This window comes from Pituophis catenifer, unplaced genomic scaffold (genome assembly GCF_029215685.1).
Source record: "Pituophis catenifer annectens isolate HBS135680 unplaced genomic scaffold, rPitCat1.0.hap2 SCAF_1, whole genome shotgun sequence".
NCBI lineage: Eukaryota > Metazoa > Chordata > Lepidosauria > Squamata > Colubridae > Pituophis > Pituophis catenifer.
The window spans coordinates 354609153-354633346 of record NW_027256881.1 but is presented as its reverse complement, the minus strand read 5'-3'; the positions used below and the strand labels follow the sequence as shown (position 1 = coordinate 354633346).

At 52.2% G+C, this 24194-nt stretch overlaps 1 protein-coding gene across 1 annotated transcript; it reads right to left on the bottom strand.

Annotated features, from left to right (window-relative positions):
- Positions 1 to 1628: 1628 nt before the first annotated feature.
- Positions 1629 to 21029, bottom strand: KANK3 (KN motif and ankyrin repeat domains 3). The gene is made up of 12 exons (XM_070939449.1): positions 20927 to 21029; positions 16379 to 16496; positions 12016 to 12104; positions 9223 to 11007; positions 8556 to 8658; positions 7767 to 8039; positions 6792 to 6882; positions 6224 to 6443; positions 5076 to 5218; positions 4720 to 4920; positions 3313 to 3404; positions 1629 to 2145 (listed from the first exon to the last, which is right to left on the bottom strand). Exons 1-12 carry the CDS (start codon positions 21027 to 21029, stop codon positions 2133 to 2135), a joined length of 3231 nt encoding a protein of 1076 aa, XP_070795550.1. The 3' UTR covers positions 1629 to 2132.
- Between the last annotated feature and the right edge of the window lie 3165 nt (positions 21030 to 24194).

The following is a 24194-nucleotide window of genomic DNA, read 5'->3' as shown; positions in this document are numbered from 1 at the left end:
GGACTAGATGATCTTTGGAGTCATTCTCAAACTCGATTCCCCTCCTGAGGACGGCTTGGATGGCGAAAGAGGATGAGAGAGCCAAGGGGGTGGGAGTCTTCACCACATCTGGCCCTTACAATGTCTTCCTTTGGGTGAGGTTTTCCCTTTTTGACAGCTGTTGCGTTGTCTGGGCAGGATTCGTTGGGAGACTGGCCCTTTCAAACTAAGTTAGTCTAAAGTGACAAGAGGATCATTTGGTACCAGTAAAGGAGAATATTTATGGCTCGGGGGCTGAAAGGAGGGCTCCCTGGTGCTCTCTGAGCTTCCTGTGGTTTTCTTGCAGGCATTTCATGACCCAACCAGGGAACATCCTTAGTGTTAGAAGGGGGGGGGGGGTTACTGTCAGTTAATATTCTGCTGTCTTGATCTGTCAGGGTTGGTGGGGGTGGTGAGAGCAAACCCCGCTCCTCACTAGCACTGATGATGCTACCTACTTTGGGTCATGAAACGTCTGCAAGAGAACGGCCAAGCTCGGAGAGCGCCAAGGATGACCTTTGCTAGTCTCATTTCTGACTTAACATTTGATTAAAAGGCACCAACTCACAAACGTATCTGCTTACTAGTTTGCTTCTAATTTTCGGCACATTCAATTAGTGCCGCCTTCTCCAACATTCCCCAGAAATTCTGGTTTTTAACCTCGGGAGCCGTCAACGCATGTGAAGGACGCCATTGGGGGAAGGAAGGGGCCTGTGCTGCTTGTAGCTGCGTGGAATCAAAGCTTCACAAACGTCTCGCTCAGCGGATCCGTCTTTATTGGAAAAACTGAGTTGGGGGTCACACGCCTTGCTGATACGCCTTGTGGGGAGGAATAGGGCGAATCCGACCTCTAGCAGGGCCCCCATTTGAAACAGCTGAATGATATGGAGACTGGATGGTAACGGACACTTTAGAAAATTTGCTCAGTGGAATACAGGTGGTCCTGGGGCCCTTACGGTCATTAGTTGTGATGTTCATAAAATGAGTCTTGTATCTGACCCACTTTTACGTGGAGGTCCTTAAGCAAATCATGATTAAATGACACTGCAACACTGCAGTTAAGCAAACTTTGGTACAGCCAGTTTGCAATGAGGCAGTTTTTGCCAAAAAACCAGGAAGCAAATGCCCGTTTTCAGCCAAAAAAAAAAAGTTGTCATAAATTGAGGTTATGTGGTGGGTGGGATGCTGCAAATGTGGAGCGGCTGCTGAGCCCCCAAAATGCGGCCATGTGACTGCAAGGTATTGGTGGCACCAGTGGCCATCAGGTCTTTGCAAACGTGTCTCATAAGTACCTTTTTTGGGGGGGGGGGGTCTTGTGTCTGTGGTAACTTTGACAGATTGCAAGTCAAGGGTTTAAAAGTTACCTTTCACGCCCTCCAACTTAGTTCATTTGGAAATTGCTCCAGGGACCACCTGTCTTGTTTCTCTTTCTTTTGTGTGCTAATTGTCTCGGCGAGTCCGGAGCCATCTTTAAAATCAAGACCCACCACGAATATTTTACACCCAATGGCCTGTGGATGAGTTGCCTGAAATGTCCGGCAATATCCTCTCTTCCCTCCCAAGTTTGACTCGACCATAGCCTGAGACAGGAATAAAGTGTTACGGGATTTTATTCTAGCCAGATAAAAATTGGGATAGGTAGTTTCTAGTCCTCATGGAGCACTCCACCCAGTTTTGATTATACAGTTGGAGATTTGCCTGGCGGATGCCTCCCCCCTCTTCCCCTCGCTTGGGAAGAGGCCTTGGCCCCCAGCCCCCGCTGTCCAGCTTCTCTCCGTGTGCGCGGAGCGAGAATTTTGCACGCGGCAAGTCTTTTTTGTGCGATAAAACAGGTGACTGCTTTTCCCTGATGATTTCCTGTGGGTGGGACTGAGGACACGGTCAGATTGACCAGGTGGGTGGCCCAAAATAGTGAAGCTGGCCCAGGGTGAGCCTCACCCCAAAGGGATCCCAAGCGCCCGCCAGAGCATGTGCAGGGAGAGGTTCGTAGTGGTGCGGGAAGCATCTCCTGGAGTGGGGGGCTTTCTCTTTGGTTGTGGGTCCTTCTGGCCAGGGGGAGGCAGCTGCAGGCGGGATAGGATGGTTCAACTGCCTAGGATTGCAGCCGAATTCTGTCACGGTCCCGTCCTGTGAACAGAGACAAAAACAATTGTTGAAGAGGCTGAATCCCGATTTTGTCTGCAGGCTGTCCAGCCAACGGGGAAAGACCCTCTTGATGTAAACCAGAGCCCTTCAAACTTGGCAGCTGTAAGACTTGTGGACTTCAACTCCCAGAATTCTCCAGCCAGCTATGCTATGCTGGCTGGAGAATTCTGGGAGTTGAAGTCCACAAGTCTTACAGCTGCCACGTTTGGGGACCCCTGATGTGAGCTCTGTTCAGTTAGGCAAACCAAGGAATTGGCATTCTCTAAAACTTTTGACCCAGCCTCTGCGATTGTGCTTGGTGTCTGTTGTGGGGACTCAGCCTTGGTTCCCCTGCGCAGGTTGAAATCTAACAGGTGAAAAGTCTCTAGCGATTCTCAGTCCTCCAGGTCGTGGTTGTCCCAGAGGTGCTTTTTTAGGAGGCAACGGGACTTTTCTTGTTTTTTCTTTTGAAGACCCTGCAGACTACAAAAATTGCAAAAAAATTAACAGACTACAAGAGGCTTTAGTGCACCACTCGGGTGACCCTGAGGACACAGATGAACCTCCGGGTGGCCTCAAGGACTCTCCAAAAAGATGCAAATGACCAGCTGTCTGCAAGGAATATAAATCCTTCCATTCCCCACCCTCCAGTCAGAGCTGAAGAAGCTTCTCATCTGAGAAGCGAAACGTCTTCAAATGAAAAAGTCCAGTTGCCTCTTGGAAAAAAGCACCTTTGGGACAACCATGACCTGGAGGACTGAGAATCTCTACAGATTTTTAGCTATGCAATTTGGGATGAACCCCCTTGGAATGGTGTGAGAGTTAGGAATGGATTTCCAGAGGAAAAAATTGCAGACTAGAGGAACCAGGTGACCCTGAGGACACAGGTAAACCTCCAGGTGGCCTCAAGGACCTCCTAAAAGGATGCAAATGACCAGCTGTCTGCAAGGAGTATAAATCCTTCCATTCCCCACCATCCTGTCAGAGCTGAGGAAGCTTCTCAGATGAGAAGCGAAACATCTTCAAAAGAAAAAGCAAGAAAGTCCAGTTGCCTCCTGAAAAAAGCACCTTTGGGATCTAACAGGTGACAAATCTTGAGTTCCAGAAAAACTAAGGGAGGACTGCTGGCTGGTGGGGAGACCTGGAGCTCTGCGAAGGAGATGCCCTCACCTGTCTGCAGACTGTGTGAGGTGGGCGGATATCAGAGCTGCGAGGTGGTCGTGTCCGGCCTCCAACGCAATGGCCACAGCATCGTTGCCGTCCTGTAAGAGAGTGTTAAGAAAGTTTGAGTGGCGGCTGGACCACAAAGGGCAGTTCTATTTCCAAAATTAAAAAATAAATTAGTCTAGCAGCTATTCATTTTTATGAAAATGCTTAATTCTCTTGATTCTGCTCCTTGATATTTGAATATGGAAACCCCCCAAGTTTTAATGACTTTCAGGCTTTTGAGGCGATTTTCATTTCCTTCTCACCTTGTGAGATGGGACAGAGGTTCATTAAATCACGGCTGGGAGATCCCTTCCGCAGGCGGGACAGAGACAGGTTAAAAGGGGTTCCCGAAATAATTGTACAGGAACTGCTCGACTTGCCACCACAATGGAGCCTCCGCCCATAATGGTCGTACGGTGTGGGATAGCCGTAAAGCATGTCACCTGTGTGATCGACTCAATTTTATGCCCATTTTTGTGGTGGTTATAAGGCATCCATCGTGGTCGTGAAGTGAGCACCAGAGCTTGTTACACAAATCCATTCTTTGCTATGAGCCAGTTTTGCTGAAAATTGGAAACGCCATTTTGTTTGACAAAAACATATTAAAATGTGGTTGCAAGAGCCGGGATGCTGCAAACATCCGAAAGGCAGCCATGGGATGGTGGCGGGAGGGTGATGGCCACTGACACTTCAGAAGCGGGTCGTAAGTACCCCTGGGGAGGCCTGTCGTAGCTCCGAATGGCCACTAAGTAATTGGTCCTAAATCAAGGATATTGATGTTCATTTCACCTAAGAGTTTGTGGTTGGAATTGGGATGCATTAAACAGCACCATGGCCATGTGGGTAGAGGGCTGAATGAAAAGCTACTGCAAAGTCTTAGTTCCCAGAACTTTAAATGGAAGGAGAACCAGAAATTTTGGGTTTTTTTCCCCCCCAAGAGTTCAGCTTTGGAATTAATGCCAAAATAGGAAACTAGAGAGGAGAAAACAACATGGATGGAGATTTTTGTTTTTTTACAAAAGATGATCCTTTAAATATTTTTCCTATCGTGTAGCTCAGTGGCCCCTGATCTTTCTGGTTCTGTGGACTGGTGGCAGGAGAGGGGATGGTTTCGCACACAGGCCCACCACTTCCACAAATGCAGTTTGCGCATGGGCTCCGTTTTGGGTTGCGGACTGGGAGTTGAGGACCCCTGACGTAGCTTATAATATGATGCTTTAAAAAAAAAAGTCCAATTCCAAATTGGCATCTACAAAGAGTTAAAGAGTTTATTGAGCTTGTTAGGTTTGGGAGAGCCTCCTTTGAGAATGTTGCCATGCTGAGGACTAGCGGCTTGAGACAAGGACTCAGCTGGAGGCAGCGACTTACATGATCCACGATGGAGGCGTCACAGGCCGGCTGCGCCAGAAGCAGCTGGACGGTTTCTGCCCGGCCGTGCTCGCAGGCGCACATGAGCGCGGTGGAGCCCTCCTCGTCCTGCAGGTTGACGTCTGCTCCGCATGCCAGGAGGGCCTCGACCATCTCTTGCCTCCCGTGGCTGACCGCCAGCATCAGCGCCGTCTGGCCGGCCTGCAACCCCAATGGAAACGGGCACAAGGGCTTTGCTTTTGGAGAGAGTGCTTCCGAGCATACCCAGAGCGCCCTGCTTCCCACTGAACTCTGTCCAGTCCCAGAGAGAGAGAGGGGGGAGGGGAGGGGGGCGCCTTGCCCCCTTAGATACCTACTTGACTGGCCTTGGCATTGACGTTGCCCAGGTCGAAGAGGTGCCGGACTACGGCCATGTCGTCCTGCCGCTCCATGGTTGCCAGCGCGGCCAACATCAGGGCTGTGTAGCCTGCTTTATTCTGGTGGTTGATGTTGCAGACACCTTATTTTTTTGGGGGGGGGGAGAAATTGGTGGTGAGGACATGAGGGGAGAGAAGCCCCCATCAACCCTAAGCGGCCTTTCTGGTCTCCAGTGGCCCACAGGCACCGCATTGGGGAAGGTGGAGATGCTCCCAAAAATAACGGAATCGTTCAGGTGAGACTGGGGGAAAGGGGCTTTTTTTTGGGGGGGGGGAGAGACTGGTTCAAAAACAGGAACTGTCAGAAGGACCTCGGAGTCCTAGTGGACGATCCCTTAAACACGAGCCAGGCGTGTGCAGCAGCAGCAGTCAAAGCCAAGACAATCCTGGCTTTTGTATAAACAGGCATAGAATCAAAATCTCATGAAGTAGTAATAATGCTTTATAAACCTTTAGTAAGGCCACACCTGGAATACCTGCGTCCAGTTTTGGTCACCGTTAATATAAAAAAGAGGTTGGGACTTTGGGGGAAAGAAGTGCAGAGGAAAGCAATTGAGATGATTAAACGCCTGGAGACCAAGACGTAGCAGGAAGGGCTGCAGGATTTGAGTTTGGCCTGTCTAGAGAAAAGGAGGACTAGAGGGGAAGATAGCTGTATTCCGGTATTTGAGGGGCTGCCACAAAGAAGAGGGGGGGGGGGTCAACTTATTCTCCAAAGCCCCTGAGGGCAGGACAAGGAGCAACAGATGGAAACTAATCAAGGACAGAAACAACATAGAACTGAGGAGAAATTTCCTTACAGTGAGAAAAATTAGCCGGTGGAACAGCTTGCCTCCAGAAGTTGTGAGTGTTCCATCGCTGGAGGTTTTTAAGAAGAGGCTGGACAGCCACTTGTCTGAAATGCTAGAGGGTTTCCTGCTTGGGCAGGGGGCTGGACTAGAAGACCTCCAGGGTCCCTTCCCGCTCTTCCATTCCAGGGGCCTGTTGGAAGTGTGGGGGATCCTGTACAGGGGCCTTTAGAGAACCACCTGCCTCACTTCTAGGGCAGATTTGAGAAAGGGGGGGACCTGTCGGGGGTGGGGGGTCACCTGTGTCGAGGAGGAGCCGGACGATGTCGAAGTTGGAGTGGGAGACGCTGTAGTGGAGCGCCATGTTCCCGTTGCCGTCGGAGAGGTTGATGACGTGGGCCAGGAGCGCCGGGGAGAGCTCGCCCAAGGCCTGCAGGTACTTGGCCACCTTGCTGGCCCGGGAGGTCTTCTGGCTGGACACCCGGAACCATTCCCGCAGGACCAGGCTGCTGCTGGACAGCTGGGGGGGCCAAGCGGAGCAGAGGTCAAAGTGCACCCCTCGGCTCCCCCGCCTCGCAGGAGGTTTCCGCTTCTGGGGCTCCTTTTGCGCTCAGAGACGGGGAGGAAACCTCGTGACTCTTGCAAGCCTGGTCAGCCACTTTGGGGGGCAAAGCAGCCCTGGGATGGCCAACACGAATGGCCCCCCCCAAAAGCAGGGAAGCGGATGAATTAATTCGGGCTATTTGTGCAAGGATGTGGTGTCCCACCGGGCGCAGTGCGGCTTCTGCCAGACAGGGAGTCCAGACCCTCTGTTTGCCAGCTCTTCCGCCTCCCTCAACCCCAAGGGCCGGCTCCTGCGGCTACTCACCAGCTCTTTGCTCTTTGGGGCCCCTCTGCCGTGGCCCAGATGGGCCCTCACCACCAGGCAGGCCTCTCTCATCCACGGGCTCAGCTCAAACCTGCCGGAGAGGCCGATTGGGGTCAGCCGGCTGAGTGACCCTTTGGGGGACACAACGCATCCGGCACGGATGGCAGCCGGTGCAAGAAAACTGACCGGAACCTCCAGATGGACTCGCAAAACCAGTAGTGGCCATTTCCAGCTTAATGGTTCCGATTTGGACCCCTCTGCCAAATCTTAGAACCCCCTGAAAGCCTCTTTTTTTGGGGGGGGAACAGAGGGGGCCTCCCCTCATTTCTGATCTCCCAAAAGCCAGGGTCTTCCTCTTCTACTTTTGAGGGATGCTAAGGTTTGTGATTGGCTGGTACGGTGTCTTCTCTGGATTTTAATTCAGGTTATTTTAGATTTTAACGTTTCTCCAGATTTTACTTGCAAGTTATTTTAGATTTTAAAGTTTCTCCAGATTCTAGCTCAGATTCCTGAAGATCCAGAGCAGGGCTGTTTTTCCAGACAGTCCTTCAGACCGAAAGGGGTTGGAAGCGATTTTTCTAACCTCCAGTCCAATATTTTCCCCTCTTGCGCAGGGGGGGAGTTCAACTCCCAGAATTCCCCCGCCAGCTGGCTGCGGCATGAAGCATCCCAGCCAAGCGCAGCTTGATTTAGGGAAGAAGGGACATACGTGCCCCCTGGGATGCTTATAAGATTCCAGCCTCAGTGGCATCCCTTGCAGTTGGATGTACCCATTTTACAGAAGAGAGGAACTGAGGCTGGAGTTGGTGAGGGTGGGAAAATCCAGACCTTTCCCTGCAAGGAAGGTCCGGAAGAGGTCTTAGAATCTTAGAATGACAAAGAGTTGGAAGGGACCTTGGAGGTCTTCTAGTCCAACCCCCTGCTTAGGCAGGAAACTCTTATGGTTTGAGGGTCTGGGGTCCTTCACGCTCTTACCTCTCTTTGACTTTGGGAGTTGCTCCTCCATGTCCGGCAGCATCTTCAGGATCAGGGCCCGGCCTTGGGTGGCCTGGGGCTGCCTCTGTGCCCGGGCTCCCTTCCTCATCCTCGCTGCTGTCGCTGACATCCAGGCTGGCAGCAACCTCATCCTCCTCCAAGTCACCAACTGTCTCACTGAAGGAGCTGTGGGGAGATCCCTCTCCTGGGGACCCCTCCTCCTCCTCCTCCTCCTCTTCCTCCTCCTCCTCCTCACTAGAGGTGCTCTCATACCTGCCATGAGAGAGGGCGTCAGAGGAGGGCCGGGGTCCCAGGACCCTTGGATACCTGCCATGGCCCCAGGTGTGACCCCAGGCTCACAGCTGCCTTCCCGACCCATCTTGTCCACCCCTCTGCAATCTTATCAAGACCCCCAACAGAGTCCCTCAATCAAGGCAGGGAAGCCAAAGCCCCCCTCTTGCCAGCTGCTCCTGAACAGGGCAGGGGTCTCTTCCTAGGCCCCTTTGGTACCTCCCACTCCCCTCCGAAGGACCCAAGCGTGTATTCCGGATGAGGGTTCTGCAAGTGCTGGCGTTTGGGGGTAGACTGCCTCTGGTCATGGAGGCTACATCCAAAGGGATAGGAAGCCCCTGTGGCTGAGACCAAGCTGCCAAGGAGTTGGGGGCAACATTGAGCAAGGGGACCATCAGCCACATCCTCCCTCTACCCCCCCCCCCAGGCTGTGTGGGGCCCTGCGATCGGTCCACCCCTCGGCTTTTTCTCCCACCAAAGGAAAGGAGAGGTCCGTACTCGCCATTCAGGAGGCCCACAAACTGGAGGGTCTTCTTCCCGCTGCCCCCCGGCTCTGCTTTGGCCGGGCTGTCCAGCCGCTTCATTATGGACTTCAGAGCACCTGCAGAGGAAGGGGAGGGGCGGGGGAGGGGAGGATGGGGGAGGAGAGGACCCCTCATCACAATGATGTTATTACTAAATAGATACCCTGCCTTTACGGATACCGTGTTTCCCCGAAAATAAGACCGGGTCTTGTATTAATTTTTGCTCCAAAAGACGCATTAGGTCTTATTTCCCAGGTGGGTCTTATTTTGGGGGAAATATGGTAATAAAGGCATCCATCTGGCTGACGATCTTAACTGGGTTTTATTTTGGGGGTAGAGCTTATATTATGAGCATCCTGAAAAATCATGCTAGGTCTTATTTTTGGGGAAACACATTACTCCTTGAATTACGACTGCAGCTGGGGCCTGGTGTGTGTGTGTGTGTGTGTTTGTGGTTTGGGGGTCTCTGTGTGGTGAGAAAAGCTGCTCTACATTTTTAGAGGCAGCAAGAAAATGTAGAGAAGTCATTTCAAGCTGCATTGTGAAGGTGTGTCTTAAGGGGCCCTCGACTGACGTAGGGCAGGAGTGAGTGGGGGGCTTCAGCTTGGACCTCGCGTGCTGCACCTGACGGTTGCACTCACCAGACCCCGAGACCCCCTCTGCCCCGTTTGGCTCGTGGCTGCCCTTGTCGCCCAAAGGTCGGCCAGCATCTGGTTCACCCTCTGTGGTCTGCAAAGCCAGCTGGACCGGCGTCCCTTCCTTGTCACTTGTGGGCTGCCTCGCATCTTCTGAGCCGGACCCCTCCCCAGCCGTGCCGTGATCAGGTGTTGCTGCTGTGGATTCGAGGTGCCCTTTCTGGCCCTCTTGCTCCGTCCCCAGGGGGACCGGTGACGTTTTCTGTTGTGAGTCTTTGGCGGGCTTTGCTTCTGCATTTGATCCTCCTTGCAAGTTGCAACCGACTCCTACATGGGACACTTGCAGGAAACTCTGGACGCTGGCCTCCACCGTTTCGATGTGGCTGCCCACAGCCTGGCACCGGGTGGGCGTCACAGCCTCCACGCAGGCTTCAGCCATCTCCGGACAGGCCAAGGTCGCTTGGCTGACCAGGCTGCCTGGCCTGCGGGAGCAAACCTCCACCCTCAACTCCTCCAGTTCCTCGGTGGCCTCCTTGAGGTGCCCCTCCAGCATGGCGATGACGGCCTGTTGATGCTGGACTCTCTGCTGCACCAGCTGCATCTCCTCCTCTGCGGCCGACGAAACCCCAAGGAAGGACTCCATCACCCACACCTCTGCGTCGCACGTCTCCGTCTCGCACCCAACGGCCACTTCCTGGCACGGTCTTTGGCTCCGGTAGTAGCAAACGACTTCAGTCATGTCCACCTCCTCTCCGACTCCGATGGACCTCTGGCCAGGCTGCTCTGCTCTTGAGGGCCGGACCACTCCTCTGCTCTTCCCAGCCCTCTCCGGACCGGTCAGCCTCTCGGTCAGTTTCTTCAGTTCTGCAATCTTACTTGTCCTCCCTTTGGTCGTCTCTCCCTCACTCTCAGGCTGGGGCCCTCCTGTGTCCAGACAAGCAGCCCCATCTGTGAGGGCTTGTCTTGGGGGGAAGCGGAAGACCCCCGACTCCTCAGTTTCGGCCTCCCCTTTCTCCCCCAAGCCAGCCACCAGTTGCTCCTTCTCCTGCTTCAGCTGGCAGATCTGCTCCTCCAGGAGAGGGATCAACTTCACTTGCTCCTCCAGCTCCTTCAGTTGCTTGAGAGCGGCAGCCATCTGCTCTCGGACGTGATGGAGGTGTGCAGGGCTCACTGCCGGAACTGGGGTGCTCCTTCCTGAATTAGGGGGGCTTGTCTTCAGGGGCTCAGCCTGGCCGTCCCCAGATAGAGAGGACGCAGAGTTGGGGGGACACGTGCTGTTTTTGGAAGGGTCCGTCCTCTTTGGCACTGCAGGCCCTCCACCGGTCAGCAAACTCAGCTGTGCCTCCTCCAGCCTCCTGCTGGTCTCCAGCAAGGTGTTCTCCACCTGGTTGCCTCTCCCCACTGAATCGGGAGACGCTGGAGGGAGACGCTGGGCAGCGGGCGCAGGAGACGTCGGGAAGGAGCCGTCTTTGCCGGCGAGGTCCTTGGCTTCGTAGGAAGCAGTTCGGGGCCGTGGGGGGAAGGCGGGCTTCCCGTCCTCACTGGTGGTGGAGGAAAGGGACTCGGTGGAGGCCCAGCCCCCCATTTGGCTGCGGGGGAAGCTCTGGGCTTGCTTGGACCCCTTCGCTTTGCGATGGAGGGGCAGCTTCCGGAGGGTCTGGCCTCTCTCAATGTCGTCCACATACTTGAGGAAGTCTAGATCCAGCAGGAAGCCGTAGGGGGTTTCCACCGAGTAAGGCATCTTCTCCCTGCCCTGGTCCTGATCCGGGTACAAGAAAGGACGAGCCACACCTGGAAGCCAAACAGAGACAGCGTGAATGCTTGGGGGGGGGGGTAGCTGTGTATTGTTCTTGGGGAAATGACTCCTGTCCTGGGAGGACTTCACCCCCTTCAAAAAGAGACTAGAAGACCTCCAAGGTCCCTTCCAACTTTGTTATTCTGTGTTCTTTGCTCCCTTCCCCCGAGTTACAGCTCCTTTGCACAGTGGCAGGTAGGACAGCGCTCCAGAGGGTCAACGTCATTGCCCAGAGGATCATGGGTTGCCCCCTCCCCTCTTTGGAGGAGCTTTATAGCTCCTGTTGCCTTAAGAAAGTTCAAAACATCCTTAAAGATCCATCTCATCCTGGGCACCTTTTTTTTTTTTTTTTTTAACTATTACCCTCTGGCAGACGGTACAGGGCAATAAAAACAAGGACAAAGAGGCTGTAAAACAGCTTCTATCCCAGAGCAGTAACTATATTGGACTCTACTGTAGAGTGCAATATTAATGCAGTATCAGAGGTTTTCAATTTAATTGTATAGAATGTGAAGGATGTGTGTTTGTGTTTTATTTTTATAGTTCCCTTATGTATAATGTACCCTGAAGATGGCATTTAATTTCGTTGTACAAGGTGCAATGACAATAAAGTAAACTTAAACCTTTGGGGAGTTTCTGGAGCACCTCCCAGGTCACCTGGGTTCAGAAGTGCAAAAAACCCCACAGGGACCCCAAACACTGACCCAGACTGATTGATTGATTGATTGGTTGATTCCTTCCTTCCTTCCTTTCCCTTCCTCTAACCTCTCCAGGAGAGGGCCATCGAGGAGCAGCCCTTCTCAGGGACACGACTGGGGCCAGGAAGGCCAAAGTCCGGCCCTCGGCTGCTGTCCACCTGCCCATTCCCCTTCCTGTTGGAGGAGCCCAGCCCCCCCCCCCAAGGACTGCCCCGCTCCATTGTTCCCAGATTCCCAGTTTTGGGGGCAGCCGTTAATTTTTCACTTTTGAAACCTCCATCTTCACCATCTGTCCTTCCTTGTTACCTGTAGAGCCCTGGTCAAGGTGTGGTACCCGGGCCATTCCTGCTTCCGGGGTCCCCCAAAGCCCAGCTCTCCCCAAGGGTGGGGTCCACCTGCAGAGAAAGAACACCGGAGTTGAAAAATCGGGTTGGTCGTGTGATAACCTGCTTAACGACCGGCATGGTTTATGACCGTAAATCTGGGCTGAATTATGGTGGTAAGTTGAGGGCTGCCTGCATTGATTCGTTGGGTCCCAGCATCAGAGATCCGAAAATGAGGAACTGCGGTTGATCAGCAGCTGAATGTGAATCATCATCAGCCCCACCGAGTCTGCAGAGGAGACCAAGACCGGTTTGAATAGCAGAATGACAGAGCTGGAAGGGGTCTCAGAGGTCTTCTAGTCCAACCCCTCCTCAGGGAGGGCACCCCATCCCATTCCCAACAAACGGCTGTCCAATCTCTTCTTAAAAACCTTGGTAGAGCCTTGGTAGTACAGTGGTCTAAGGCACCCTGTTATTAAGCTGGTTATTAAGACCAGCTGCCTGCAATTACTGCAGGTTCGAATCTCACCAGGCTCAAGGTTGACTCAGCCTTCCATCCTTTCTAAGGTAGGTGAAATGAGGACCCAGATTGTGGGGGGCAATAAGCTGACTTTGTATAAATGTACAAAAGAATGAAGGCTATTGCTTAACGCATTGTAAGCCGCCCTGAGTCTCCGGAGAAGGGCGGCATATAAATCAAATTAAAAACAAACAAAAAACAAAAAACCTCCAGTGTTGGAGCCTCTAAGGCAAGAGCTGTGATGGGGCAAAGGGAGGCGGCCCAGCCTTCCGTCAGGGGACTTGGATTAGGAGCCTTGCACTGAGCAGGGGGTTGGACTGGATGGCCTCAAGGCCCCCCCCCCACCGACACTTTCTCAGCAGAAAAGGACTATCTGTGGAAAGGTGGGGGAGGGGAAGTGGCCAAGGTGGATTTAACAAGCCTCAGCACGGACTTTGGGCCACAAGGGCCCCCCTGAAATTTATTGATACGTCTTTGCAAAATGTATTGGTTGCATAGGGTAACTCTAAGCGGTTTACAATCTTTTAAGTGACTTTGTTAATTATATGTCATTGATATATATGATATAGGATGACATGACACTATACTATACATTATATTCTATTAATATTCTATTATATTTTATTATTAATATATTACATTACATTATATTTATTATATTACATTATTATATTTATTATATTATATTTATATTATATTTATATTATATTAGTATATTACACTGCACTACACTACATTGCATTATTAAGAATTACCTAGTGGCGATAAAAGCAGTAAAGTGTACTCATTGTGCTGCTCTTATTGCGTCATCAGAGAACCGCCCGGCTGCCCTGTTTAGGGTGACCTGCTCCTTGCTCCATAAGGGAGCACGGAGAACCCCTTGGAGGGTAGAGCCGAGGACTTTGTTCAGTATCTGCATGACAAAATCACTCAGGTTCGGGAAGGTCTGGACTCCAACTGGGTAGTTCCAGGGGGGACGACTGAGGCAGGTCTTGAGAATGTTATCTGGGATGAGTTTAATCCTGTGACCCCCGACGACGTGGACAGGATTCTGGGTAGACTGAACGCGACCACATCTTTGCTGGACCCGTGTCCCTCCTGGTTAGTGCTGGCTTGTCGGGAGGTGACGCAAGGCTGGCTCCAGGGGATTATAAATGCTTCATTGGGTGATGGTGACTTCCCCGCTACCTTGAAAGAGGTGGTGGTGAGGCCTCTCCTCAAGAAGCCTTCCCTGGACCCGGCTGTATTGGCTAATTATCGTCCGGTCTCCAACCTTCACTTTGTGGTGAAGGTTGTTGAGAGTGTGGTAGCGCGACAGCTACCCCAGTACCTGGATGAAACAAAGTATCTGGATCCGTTCCAGTCGGGCTTCAGACAGGGGTACAGCACAGAAACGGCATTGGTCGCGTTGGTGGATGATCTCTGGAGGGCTCGGGACAGGGGTTGCTCCTCTGTCCTAGTCCTATTAGATCTCTCAGTGGCTTTTGATACCATCGACCATGGTACCATGCTGCACCGGCTGGAGGGGTTAGGAATAGGGGGCACCGTGCTTCGGTGGTTCTCCTCCTTCCTCTCCGACCGCTCGCAGTTTGTGTTGGCAGGGGGGCAGAGGTCGACCTCGAGGCGTCTCGCATGGGGAGTGCCACAATGGTCGGTCCTCTCGCCTCTCCTGTTCAACATTTATGTGAAACCACTGGGTGAGATCATCCATGGTTTTGGGGTGAAGTGTCATCTGTACGCGGATGATACTCAGCTGTACATCTCCACCCCAGACCACCCCAATGATGCCCTTGATGTGATGTCTCGCTGCCTGGAGGCTGTGCGGGTCTGGATGGGGAGGAACAGGCTAAGACTCAACCCTTCCAAGACCGAGTGGCTGTGGCTGCCAGCATCCCGATATAGTCAGCTGGTGCCATCACTGACTATTGGGGGCGAATTGCTGGCCCCCACGGAGAGGCCTCGCAACGTGGGTGTCCTCCTGGACTCACGTCTGTCTTTAGAAGAGCATTTGACGGTTGTGACCGGGAGGATTTTTCATCAGGTTTGCCTGATCCACCAGTTGCGTCCCTTTCTGGATCGGGACTCTCTACACACAGTCACTCATGCCCTCATCACTTCCTGCCTGGACTACTGTAACGCTCTCTACATGGGGCTCCCCTTGAGGAGCACCCGGAGGCTCCAACTGGCACAGAGTGCGGCCGCGCGGGTGGTTATGGGAGCGACATGACGTTCCCATGTAATGCCTCTCCTGCGCGAGCTGCACTGGTTCCCGGTGGTCTTCCGGGTGCGCTTCAAGGTTTTGGTTACCACCTCTAGAGCGCTCCATGGCTTAGGACCTGGGTACTTACAAGACCGCCTGCTGCTACCAATAGCCTCCCACCAGCCAGTACACTCCCACAGAGAGGGGCTCCTCCGGGTGCTGTCGGCCAAACAATGTCGACTGGCGGCCCCCAGGGGGAGAGCCTTCTCTGTGGGGGCACCTACTATCTGGAACGAGCTCCCCCCGGAGATACGCACCATCCGCCACGCTCTCAAGACCTTTTTATTCCATCAGGCTGGCCTGGCCTAATTTTTTCCCTTTCGCCCCTTTTTAAAACGCAACTTTTAATTCGTTCTTAATTTATTGGGGTGTTTTAAATCTGTCTTCCGCCAAATTGTTTAATTCGGTTTTATTCAGTTTTAAATTTTGTATTTATGTGTTTTTATCCTGTGGCTGTTCCCCGCCCTGAGTCCTCCGGGAGTAGGGCGGTATACAAATCAAATAAACTATAACTGTAAACTATTATATTACTATTAATAGAGAAGAGTTCGTTGCTGCCGCGGTGCTCACAAGGGGAAGCCACAGCAGCTGCAGATGTGCAGAGGGACCTGCCCGGTGAAACAGCTGGGAGGGGGAGGGGGAGGGGGCGAGGAGCCCGCGGATTCCCGACGGGATGACCAGGCGACGCCCCAGAAGAAGCGGCCGGAGGAAGGCGGTCCCCCGCGCCCCCTGCGGCCTTGGAAGGAGCCCGGACAAAGGCAGGAAACGGCCGAGGACCTGCCAAGTGCTCCAAAGGCGACCCACACGCGCACTCAACCCACGCCCGGAGCCCCCCCTCCTCCTCCTCCTTTCCACGGCGGGACCCAGGAAAGCGCTTCCAAATTTGGGCCAGTCCGCAGTTGTGAGTCACACAATCCTCGCGTACACAACGGAGGAGGCGGAGGCGGGGGGGGGAGGAGGAGGAGGGGACCCCGCGAGGCTCCGCGGACGGTCCATCGGCCCCGCCACAAACCTCGCCCGGAAAGCGAGAGTTGGCTCGGCATCCGGAGCGCTCCCCTCCAAGGACCCCCCTCGCCCCCCACCGCTCCTGCCGGCTGTCCGGTTGGCAGCTGACCCCGCCGCAGTCCGGGCCTTGGCTGTTTGCCAGACGGCCCCTCCCTCAAGCCTCCCCGACCCCCCGACCGCAGGCCAGCTTTTGACTTGGGGTCCGGGGCTCCCCGCGCGCAACTCGGCTTCTCCTGCCTGTCTCCGAGAGTCCCGAAGGCAGGATTAACCCCCACGCGGACCCTTCCTCCGCTTTCCCAGGTGCCGACAGGTGTCCTGAGGACTAGCAACTTGGCTTGTCCTTTGAGTCCCTCGAGACAGGTGGGAAGTGCCGGCTCTCCTTGGGGACCCGGGCAAAGACCCTCCGCCCCCCGCGTTCCTCGCAGCCTCTCCAGCGCCCCTTCGCCTTTCCCCGAGCATGTGCAGAGTGCCTCAGTCTGGGCTAGGCGGGGGGGGCAATCGGGCTGCGCCTGAGCCCTGCCCTCCCCTGCCCGTCCGCCCCCCGCCCCCCCCCCGACTTGCCTGCGCGCTCCGTGCCAGCGCCGGGCTCCCCTCCGGAGGGCGGCGGGCGGCGGGTTCCCTTCGGCCGGCGCCCAGCGAGCAGGTCCGGCTGCGGGCGGGCGGGCGCGCCCCTTCCCTTCTGGCGGGGGCCGCGGCGTGAGTCAGTGGCGACGGCTGCGCTCCAGCGCTTTCCAAGCGGAGCCGCGCCGCTTCCCATCTGGAGCTGGCCCGGGGCGGGCGGGGGAGGGAGCCTCGGATCGGGGAGTGGTCCGCCTTTCGCCCTCCCCTGCCGGAGCCCGCCCGGGGCAGAGACCGCCGCGGAGGGGCTGGGGGTGGGGGAACCCCGCGCTTCTCTTCCCGCTCCCTCGGGGCTCCCCGCTCCCCCTGCCGAGCCCCGCGTGGCCCCTTTGGGTGGGCTGAGTCTGCAAGGGACGCGCGGGGAGGGGAGGGGAGGGGTCGTGTGTGTCCCTGGAGTCCCACCGGCCCTCGTGGGCTGAGGGCTTCTCCGCCTGGCCTTGGGGGGGCTTTCTGGCTTCAACTGGGGAGAAACATCCCGGTTAGAGGTTGCTTGTTCCGAACTGATCCTGGCCCAGAGAGAAGCGACCCGGAATTGAGGAGAAAGTTCCTGAAAGGGAGGACAATTAACCATTGGAACAGCTTGCCACCAGAGGTTGTGGGGGCTCCATCACTGGAGGTTTTTAAGAAGAGACTGGACGGCCACTTGCCAGGAATGCTCTAGGGGTCTCCTGCTTGAGCCGGGGGCTGGACTAGAAGACCTCCAAGGTCCCTTCCAGCTCTGTTCTGATTCAGAAAACACTGACTAGATCTGCCAAATGGGAAGACGCCTGCTGAGAAATCTCTTGAACCTGGCTAAAGAGGAGTGGGTGTGGAGCCTTCTTGGAAGGGCTGAAAGGACCGTATTGTAGCCTGGAGACAGATGATGTCATCAGCAGTTCCAAGGAGGCTCCACCCCCATTTGCACCACTCAGGTGACCCTGAGGACACACAGAAACCTCCAAGCGGCCTCAAGGACCCTCTAAAAAGGATGCAAATGACCAGCTTTGTCTGCAAGGAGTATCAATCCTTCCCTTCCTCTCCATCCAGTAGCAGAACGGAAGAAGCTTCTTGGACGAGAAGCAAAACGTCTTCAAAGAAAACCCAGAAAGTCCAGGTGCCTCTTGAAAAAAGGGCCTTTGGGTCCCAGGGACAAGACTGTGGAAATCATAGTTCGAAGAGCCGCCAGGGAAAAGCTTTGCAAGTCTCAAAACAAGGAGGTATTTCTAGAGAGTGGGAGGCCTTCAGTCTGGAGACAGGAAGTTTTCAGGAAGAAGGTTGGGTGACCATTTGCTAGGATAGTCCAGAATTCCTGGCCGGGGCAGGGGGTTGGTCTAGAAGACCTCCCAGAGCCCGTCCACCCTCTTCGTCTTGTAAACTTGCAATAGGGATTTAAATACTTCTAACTGGCTGCGGTTGGAAATAGCACAGGAGGTTACCCCAGGGGTCTCCAATCTTGGCAACTTTAAGCTTGGCAGATTTCAACTCCCAGAATCCCCCAGCTGGCTGGGGAATTCTGGGAGTTGAAATCTGCCAAGCTTAAAGTTGCCAAGATTGGAGACCCCTGGAACTTTTCTCTGACCTAGAAATAATCAGTAAAAGAAATTAACACAAAACGGAGTGTTAACATTTGCTTTTTGTTTAGCTGTTTGAAAAGTTGTTTTTAAAAGCAAACCATAAACTTTCTAAGAAACATTCTGGTTGCAAGAAACTAGGTAAGAATGGCTTGTTCCTGTGCTAAAAGCCAGTGAAAAAAATTGACTAAATCATATTTCAAGCAAGAAGTGGAGAAAGATAAGGATGACTTTATATCTCTTTAAAAAAAAAAACATCTTTCAGATTCACTACAGCAGGGGTCTACAAATTTGGTAATTTTAAGAATGGTGAATGTCAACTCCCAGAATTCTCCAGCCAGCTAGTCCACAAGTCTTAAGGTTGCCAATATTCCTATCAGGAGGGAATTCTGGGAGTTGAAGTCCACAAGTCTTAAAAGTTGCCAATATTCCTATCGGGGAATTCTGGGAGTTGAAGTCCACAAGTCTTAAGGTTGCCAATATTCCTATCGGGGAATTCTGGGAGTTGAAGTCCACAAGTCTTAAGGTTGCCAAAATTCCTATCAGGGAATTCTGGGAGTTGAAGTCCACAAGTCTTAAGGTTGCCAATATTCCTATCGGGGAATTCTGGGAGTTGAAGTCCACAAGTCTTAAGGTTGCTAATATTCCTATCGGGGAATTCTGGGAGTTGAAGTCCACAAGTCTTAAGGTTGCCAAAATTCCTATCGAGGAATTCTGGGAGTTGAAGTCCACAAGTCTTAAGGTTGCCAAAATTCCTATCGGGGAATTCTGGGAGTTGAAGTCCACAAGTCTTAAGGTTGCCAAAATTCCTATCGAGGAATTCTGGGAGTTGAAGTCCACAAGTCTTAAGGTTGCCAATATTCCTATCGGGAGGGAATTCTGGGAGTTGAAGTCCACAAGTCTTAAAGTTCTGGAGACCCCTGCAGTACAGTTTTAAAAGCCCGCCTGCCCCAGTGCACAAGCCACCTTCGCAGGATTACAGCCAAGAGCCCCGTGAGAACCTCAGGAAACCAATCAAAGCAGCAGGAAGCGACTGCAGGGCGTTGCCGGGTGAAGCTGCCCTCGGTGTGGCCTGAGCAGGCTTGACCTGGGTGGACCCTGGCCTGGCCACGTCTCTCCAATTAGGAAGGGTGGGAAAATTCCCAACGGAGATTGGGAAATGGGTTCAAGCAGGGAAGGGGGTTATGGGGAGAAGCCAATGTCCGTCCCCCCCCATCCCCGTGGGGGTGCTCCGATTCAGCTTCTGAGCCAACAGAATGCAAACGGAGGCTAGATCACAGAATAACAGAGTTGGACGGGACCTTGGAGGTCATCCAGTCCAGCCCCCTGCTAAGTAGGAGACCCTATATTGTTCCAGGACAAATGGTTGTCCAATCTCTTCTTAAAAACCTCCAGTATTGGAGCACCCACAACTTCTGGAGGCAAGGAGTTCCACTGATTAATTGTTCTAAATTTCTCCTTAGTTCGAGTTTGCTTCTTTCCCGGATAAATTTTCATCCATTGGTTCTTGTCTTTTTCTTTGGAGAATAGGTGGACCCCCTCTTTTCTATGACGGCCCCTCAAATATTGGAACTCTGCTATCATGTCACCCCCTAATCCTTCTTTTCATTAAACTAGATATATCTAATTTTGCAAACATTCTTCATATGTTTTAACCTCCAGCCTCCTAAATCAGGAATCTCCAACCTTGGACACTTTAAGCCTGGAGGACTTCAACTCCCAGAATTCCCCAGCTGGGGAATTCTGGGAGTTGAAGTCCACCAGGCTTAAAATGGCCAAGGTTGGAGACCCCTGTCCTAAATCCCCTTTGTTGCTCTTCTCTGCAATCTTTCCAGAGTCTCTACATCTTTTTTTTTTGTATTGAGACCAATATGTAACATGTAATACAGCTAGTCCTCAACTTATGACCATAATGGAGCCCAAAATTTAAGTGAGAAATTTGTTAAGCGAGTTTGCTCCATTTTACAACTGTCCTCACCTCGTTTGTTAAGTGAGTCACGGCAGTGCTTAAATTAGTAACCCGCGTCGTTAAAGGGAACCTGGGTTCCCCCATTGACTTGGCTCGTTGGAAGGTCATAAAAGGGGATCACATGACCCCGGGACACTGCAACTGCCATAAATGTGAGTCAGTTGGCAATCCCCTGAATACAAATCACATGACGGGGTGGGGGTGGGGGGGAGGAATGCTACAAAGATCGTAAGTCCCTTTTTTCAGTGCCATCGTAACTTTGAACGGTCACTAAATGCGCTGTTGTAAGTCAAGGACTACCTGCAGGGTGACCCAATCCGGATGGCGTATTCTGTGTGGGGTCTTAGGCAGGTTTTAGAGAGATCCTGTACCCAGGATCAGCCAGGAAGGGGTGAGAGTCGCCGTTTAAAGCCTCCCCGGAGACACATTTTGGGACCCCCACATCAGACAAACGACTTCTAAAACTAAAATCCTACGGCATCTCCAGACCCCTCCATGCATAGATAGCTGCGTTTCTGTCAAACAGGCAACAAGTGGTCAAAATAGGGAGCGTCCTATCAAACCCTGCACCTGTTAACAGGGGTGTCCCCCAAGGCAGCGTTTTAGGACCTGCACTCTTTATACTTTAGATAAATGACCTTTGCAATCATATTATAAGCAACTGCGTCCTCTTTGCTGATGATGTCAAACTATTCAATGCCACCGACAATGCTGTTACCCTACAAAAGGACCTCGGCTATGTGTCAGAATGGTCAAACAATTGGCAACCCCAAATCTCTACCAACAAATGCTCCGTCTTACACATTGGCAAAAAGAACCAGAACACAAAGTACAAGCCAAGTGGACATGACCTCATAGATGACCCTCACTCTGTCAAGGACCTTGGAGTACTCATATCTAATGATCTAAGTGCCAAAGCCCACTGGAACAGCATTGCCAAAAAGGCATTAAGAGCTGTAAACCTAATCTTGCGTAGTTTCTTCTCCGGTAATATCACACTACTAAGCAGAGCATACAAATCATTTGCTAGACCAATTCTCGAATACAGCTCATCTGTCTGGAACCCGCACTGCATATCGGACATTAATACAATTGAGCGCGTCCAGAAATATTTCACAAGAAGATCCTCCACTCCTCTGCTTGCAACAGAATTCCTTATGCCACCAGACTTGAAATTCTAGGCTTAGGAAACTTAGAACTACGCCACCTTCGGTATGACCTCAGCATGGCTCATAAAATTATCTGCTACAATGTCCTACCAGCCAATGACTATTTCAGTTTCAACCACAACAATACACGAGCACACAATACATTCAGACTTAAAGTGAACTGCTCCAAACTCGATTGCAGAAAATATGACTTCAGCTCCTTAATATCTATATGAAGCCGCTGGGTGAGATCATTCGTGGTTTTGGGGAGAGGTATCACCAATATGCGGATGATACCCAGCTTTATATCTCCACCCCGGATCACCCTCGGGATGCCCTTTCTGTGATGTCCCGTTGCCTGGAGGCGGTGCTGGCTTGGATGGGTAGGAACAGACTCAGACTCAACCCATCCAAGACTGAGTGGCTGTGGATGCTGGCATCTCGGGATCTAGAGGTACCATCTTTAGTGATAGGAGGGGAGACTCTTACCCCCTCTGCTAGGGTTCGCAATCTAGGTGTCCTCCTGGATTCTCGGCTGTCCATGGATGACCATTTGACGGTCGTAGCCAGGGGGGCCTTCGCACAAGTACGTCTTGTGCGCCAGTTGTGCCCTTTCCTAGACCGAGATGCCCTCGCCATGGTTGCCCACGCCCTTGTTACTTCTCGGTTGAATTACTGCAACGCCTTCTACATGGGGCTGCCCTTGGGATGCATCCGGAGGCTCCAGCTGGTCCAGAATGCGGCCGCACGGGTAGTTACGGGAGTTCCTTGTTACTCCCGTGCAACACCTCTCCTGCGCGAGCTGCACTGGCTGCCGGTTGCTCTCCAAGTCCGTTTCAAGGTGCTGGTGCTCACCTATAAAGCCCTACATGGCTTAGGCCCGGGGTACTTGCAGGACCATCCTCTGCCTTCCTCCCACCGTCCCGTGCGCTCCCACAGAGCAGGCCTCCTCAGGGTGCCGTCGGCCAAACAATGTCGACTGGCGGCCCCCAGGGGGAGAGCGTTCTCTGTCGGAGCGCCGACCCTCTGGAATGATTTGCCCACCAAGCTCAGGATGGCCCCCGACCTCCTTTCCTTCCGTCGCGAACTGAAGACGTGGCTCTTCCGTCAAATAACTTGATCTGCTAGGCGTTGCACAAACTGTAATAATTTTAAATATGGTTTTTAAGGGGTTTTTTAACTTATTTTGTTATTTTGTGATTTGTATTATTGATTGTTGTTGTAAGCCGCCCTGAGTCCTTCGGGAGAATAGCTAGGGTTGCCAGGTGTCCACTATTTGAGTGGACAGTCCGCTTTTTTCACATTATGTTCACTATTTTTTTTCACAAAATAGTGGACATTTTTTTTTATTCAAAAGCTTTATGATGAAACGGTACGTAATCTAAAGCTGTACAGTCTAAGAGAATAAGGATAGGAGAATCGCGTCTTGTCTTTTTTTTCATAAGTTAGAATGAGACAAAGATCGAATATCCATTGAACTCGATTCTCCGAAAAAATTAATGATGAGATTAAAATAAAAATATATTATAAAATTATGTACAGTTCACATTTTTAAAATGTATTGTAGTTTGTGTCGACTGACCTAAAATGGCATGTTAAAATGTTTGTAAGAAATATATAATTTAATTGTAATTTTTTTTTATTTTTTTACTGCTTAACCCCCCCACCCCACCCCACCCGGCTTGTCCGCTATTTTTTGGAAGCAGACCTGGCAACCCTAAGAATAGCAGCATATAAATCGCAAAAATAAAATAAAATAAATAAATAAACAGAGTGGTCAATACCGGGAATGCGCTACCTGACTCTGGTTTCATCTCAAAACCCCCCAAATTTTAACCTAAGACTGTCTACTGTTGACCTCACCCCATTCCTAAGAGGTCTGTAAGGGGCCTGCATAAGAGCACCAGCAGGCCTACCATCCCTGTCCTAATGTCCCCTTTAATTGTATTCATTTTATGTATTCAATTCACGCTTATACTTATATATATATTATCTAATATGAACTCAACAAAATAAAAAAAAATCTGATCAGATTTGATCGGGAAAGTGCTACCAGGATCTTCCCGATATATATTTTTTATTTTTGAAAGAGAAGTCAGCCTGGCAGAGAAAGATGGCTCCCCCCCCCCAATGACGGATGGTTGCAGGACGGATGTTCAGGCAGGATTTGGCATTTCTGTCCGTTTCTCGACAGGTTCTTGTTGGAGGAGGAGAGGGTGAAAGGTCTCGCTCTTGAAAGGCAGCTCAAAGGATGGAAGCTGTTCCGAGGAAAGACGCTTTTTGCAATTGACGGATGGGTCGTGGCTGATGGTGTTGAAGTGGTTTTGGGATTTGCACCCGAGGCGCCAAGGACCGTCGGTGCTGCCTTTGCTCCCTTTGGCTACAGTCCTACTTCTATTTCTATTTGCAGGTTTTGTATTTTGTTATCTTCTTCAGTTCCTCCTCCCCTCTCCTCTCCTCCCCTCCTCTCTGTCTCTTATCCTCCTCTCCCTTTCCCTTCCCTTCCCTCCCCTCTTCCCTTCCCTTCCTTCTCCTCTCTCCCCTCCCCTCTCCTCTCTTATCTCCCCTCCCCCTCCCCTCCCTTCCCCTCTTTTCTGTTATCTCCTCTTCCCCTCCTCTCTGTCTCTTATCCTCTTCTCCCCTTCCCTTTCCTTCCCTCCCCTCTCCCCTTCCCTTCCTTTTCCTCTCTCTCCTCCCCTCTTCTCTGTTATCTCCCCTTCCCTCTCCCCTTCCCCTCTTCTCTCTCTTCTCCTCTCCTCTCTCCTCTCCCCTCTCCTCTCCTCTCCCTTCCTCTCCTCTCCCCTTTATTCTCCCCTCCTCTCTCCCCTCCTCCCCTCCCCTCCCCTATCTCTAGCTACTTGCCACATCCACGATACAGACCTTTTTTGTCTTTCTTATCAACAATTGTTAAGTCTGGGGGTGTTACGTGACAGGTGCCAGTCTGTTTGAATTCCACAGTCTGAGAGCACTTCAGCTCCTTCATTTTCTATACCTTTGTCTATTTTATGGTCCCACCAGTTCCTGCTTGCAGGCAAATGACATTTCTTGCAGATCTTCCCATGCCCCGTTGTTGCCACTTTGTCATGCCGCTG

Coding starts and splice junctions, on each gene's coding strand:
- KANK3 (XM_070939449.1), bottom strand. CDS start 21,029: ATGCAGTGCGGGTTCCAGACAGATGAGCTGTATTCGAGAATTGGTCTA. Junction 12,105..16,378: donor CGCTGGCACGGAGCGCGCAG/GCAAGTCGGGGG, acceptor CTTTCTCTGCAG/GTGGACCCCACCCTTGGGGA. Junction 8,040..8,555: donor GTGGGCCTCCTGAATGGCGA/GTACGGACCTCT, acceptor CTCTCATGGCAG/GTATGAGAGCACCTCTAGTG.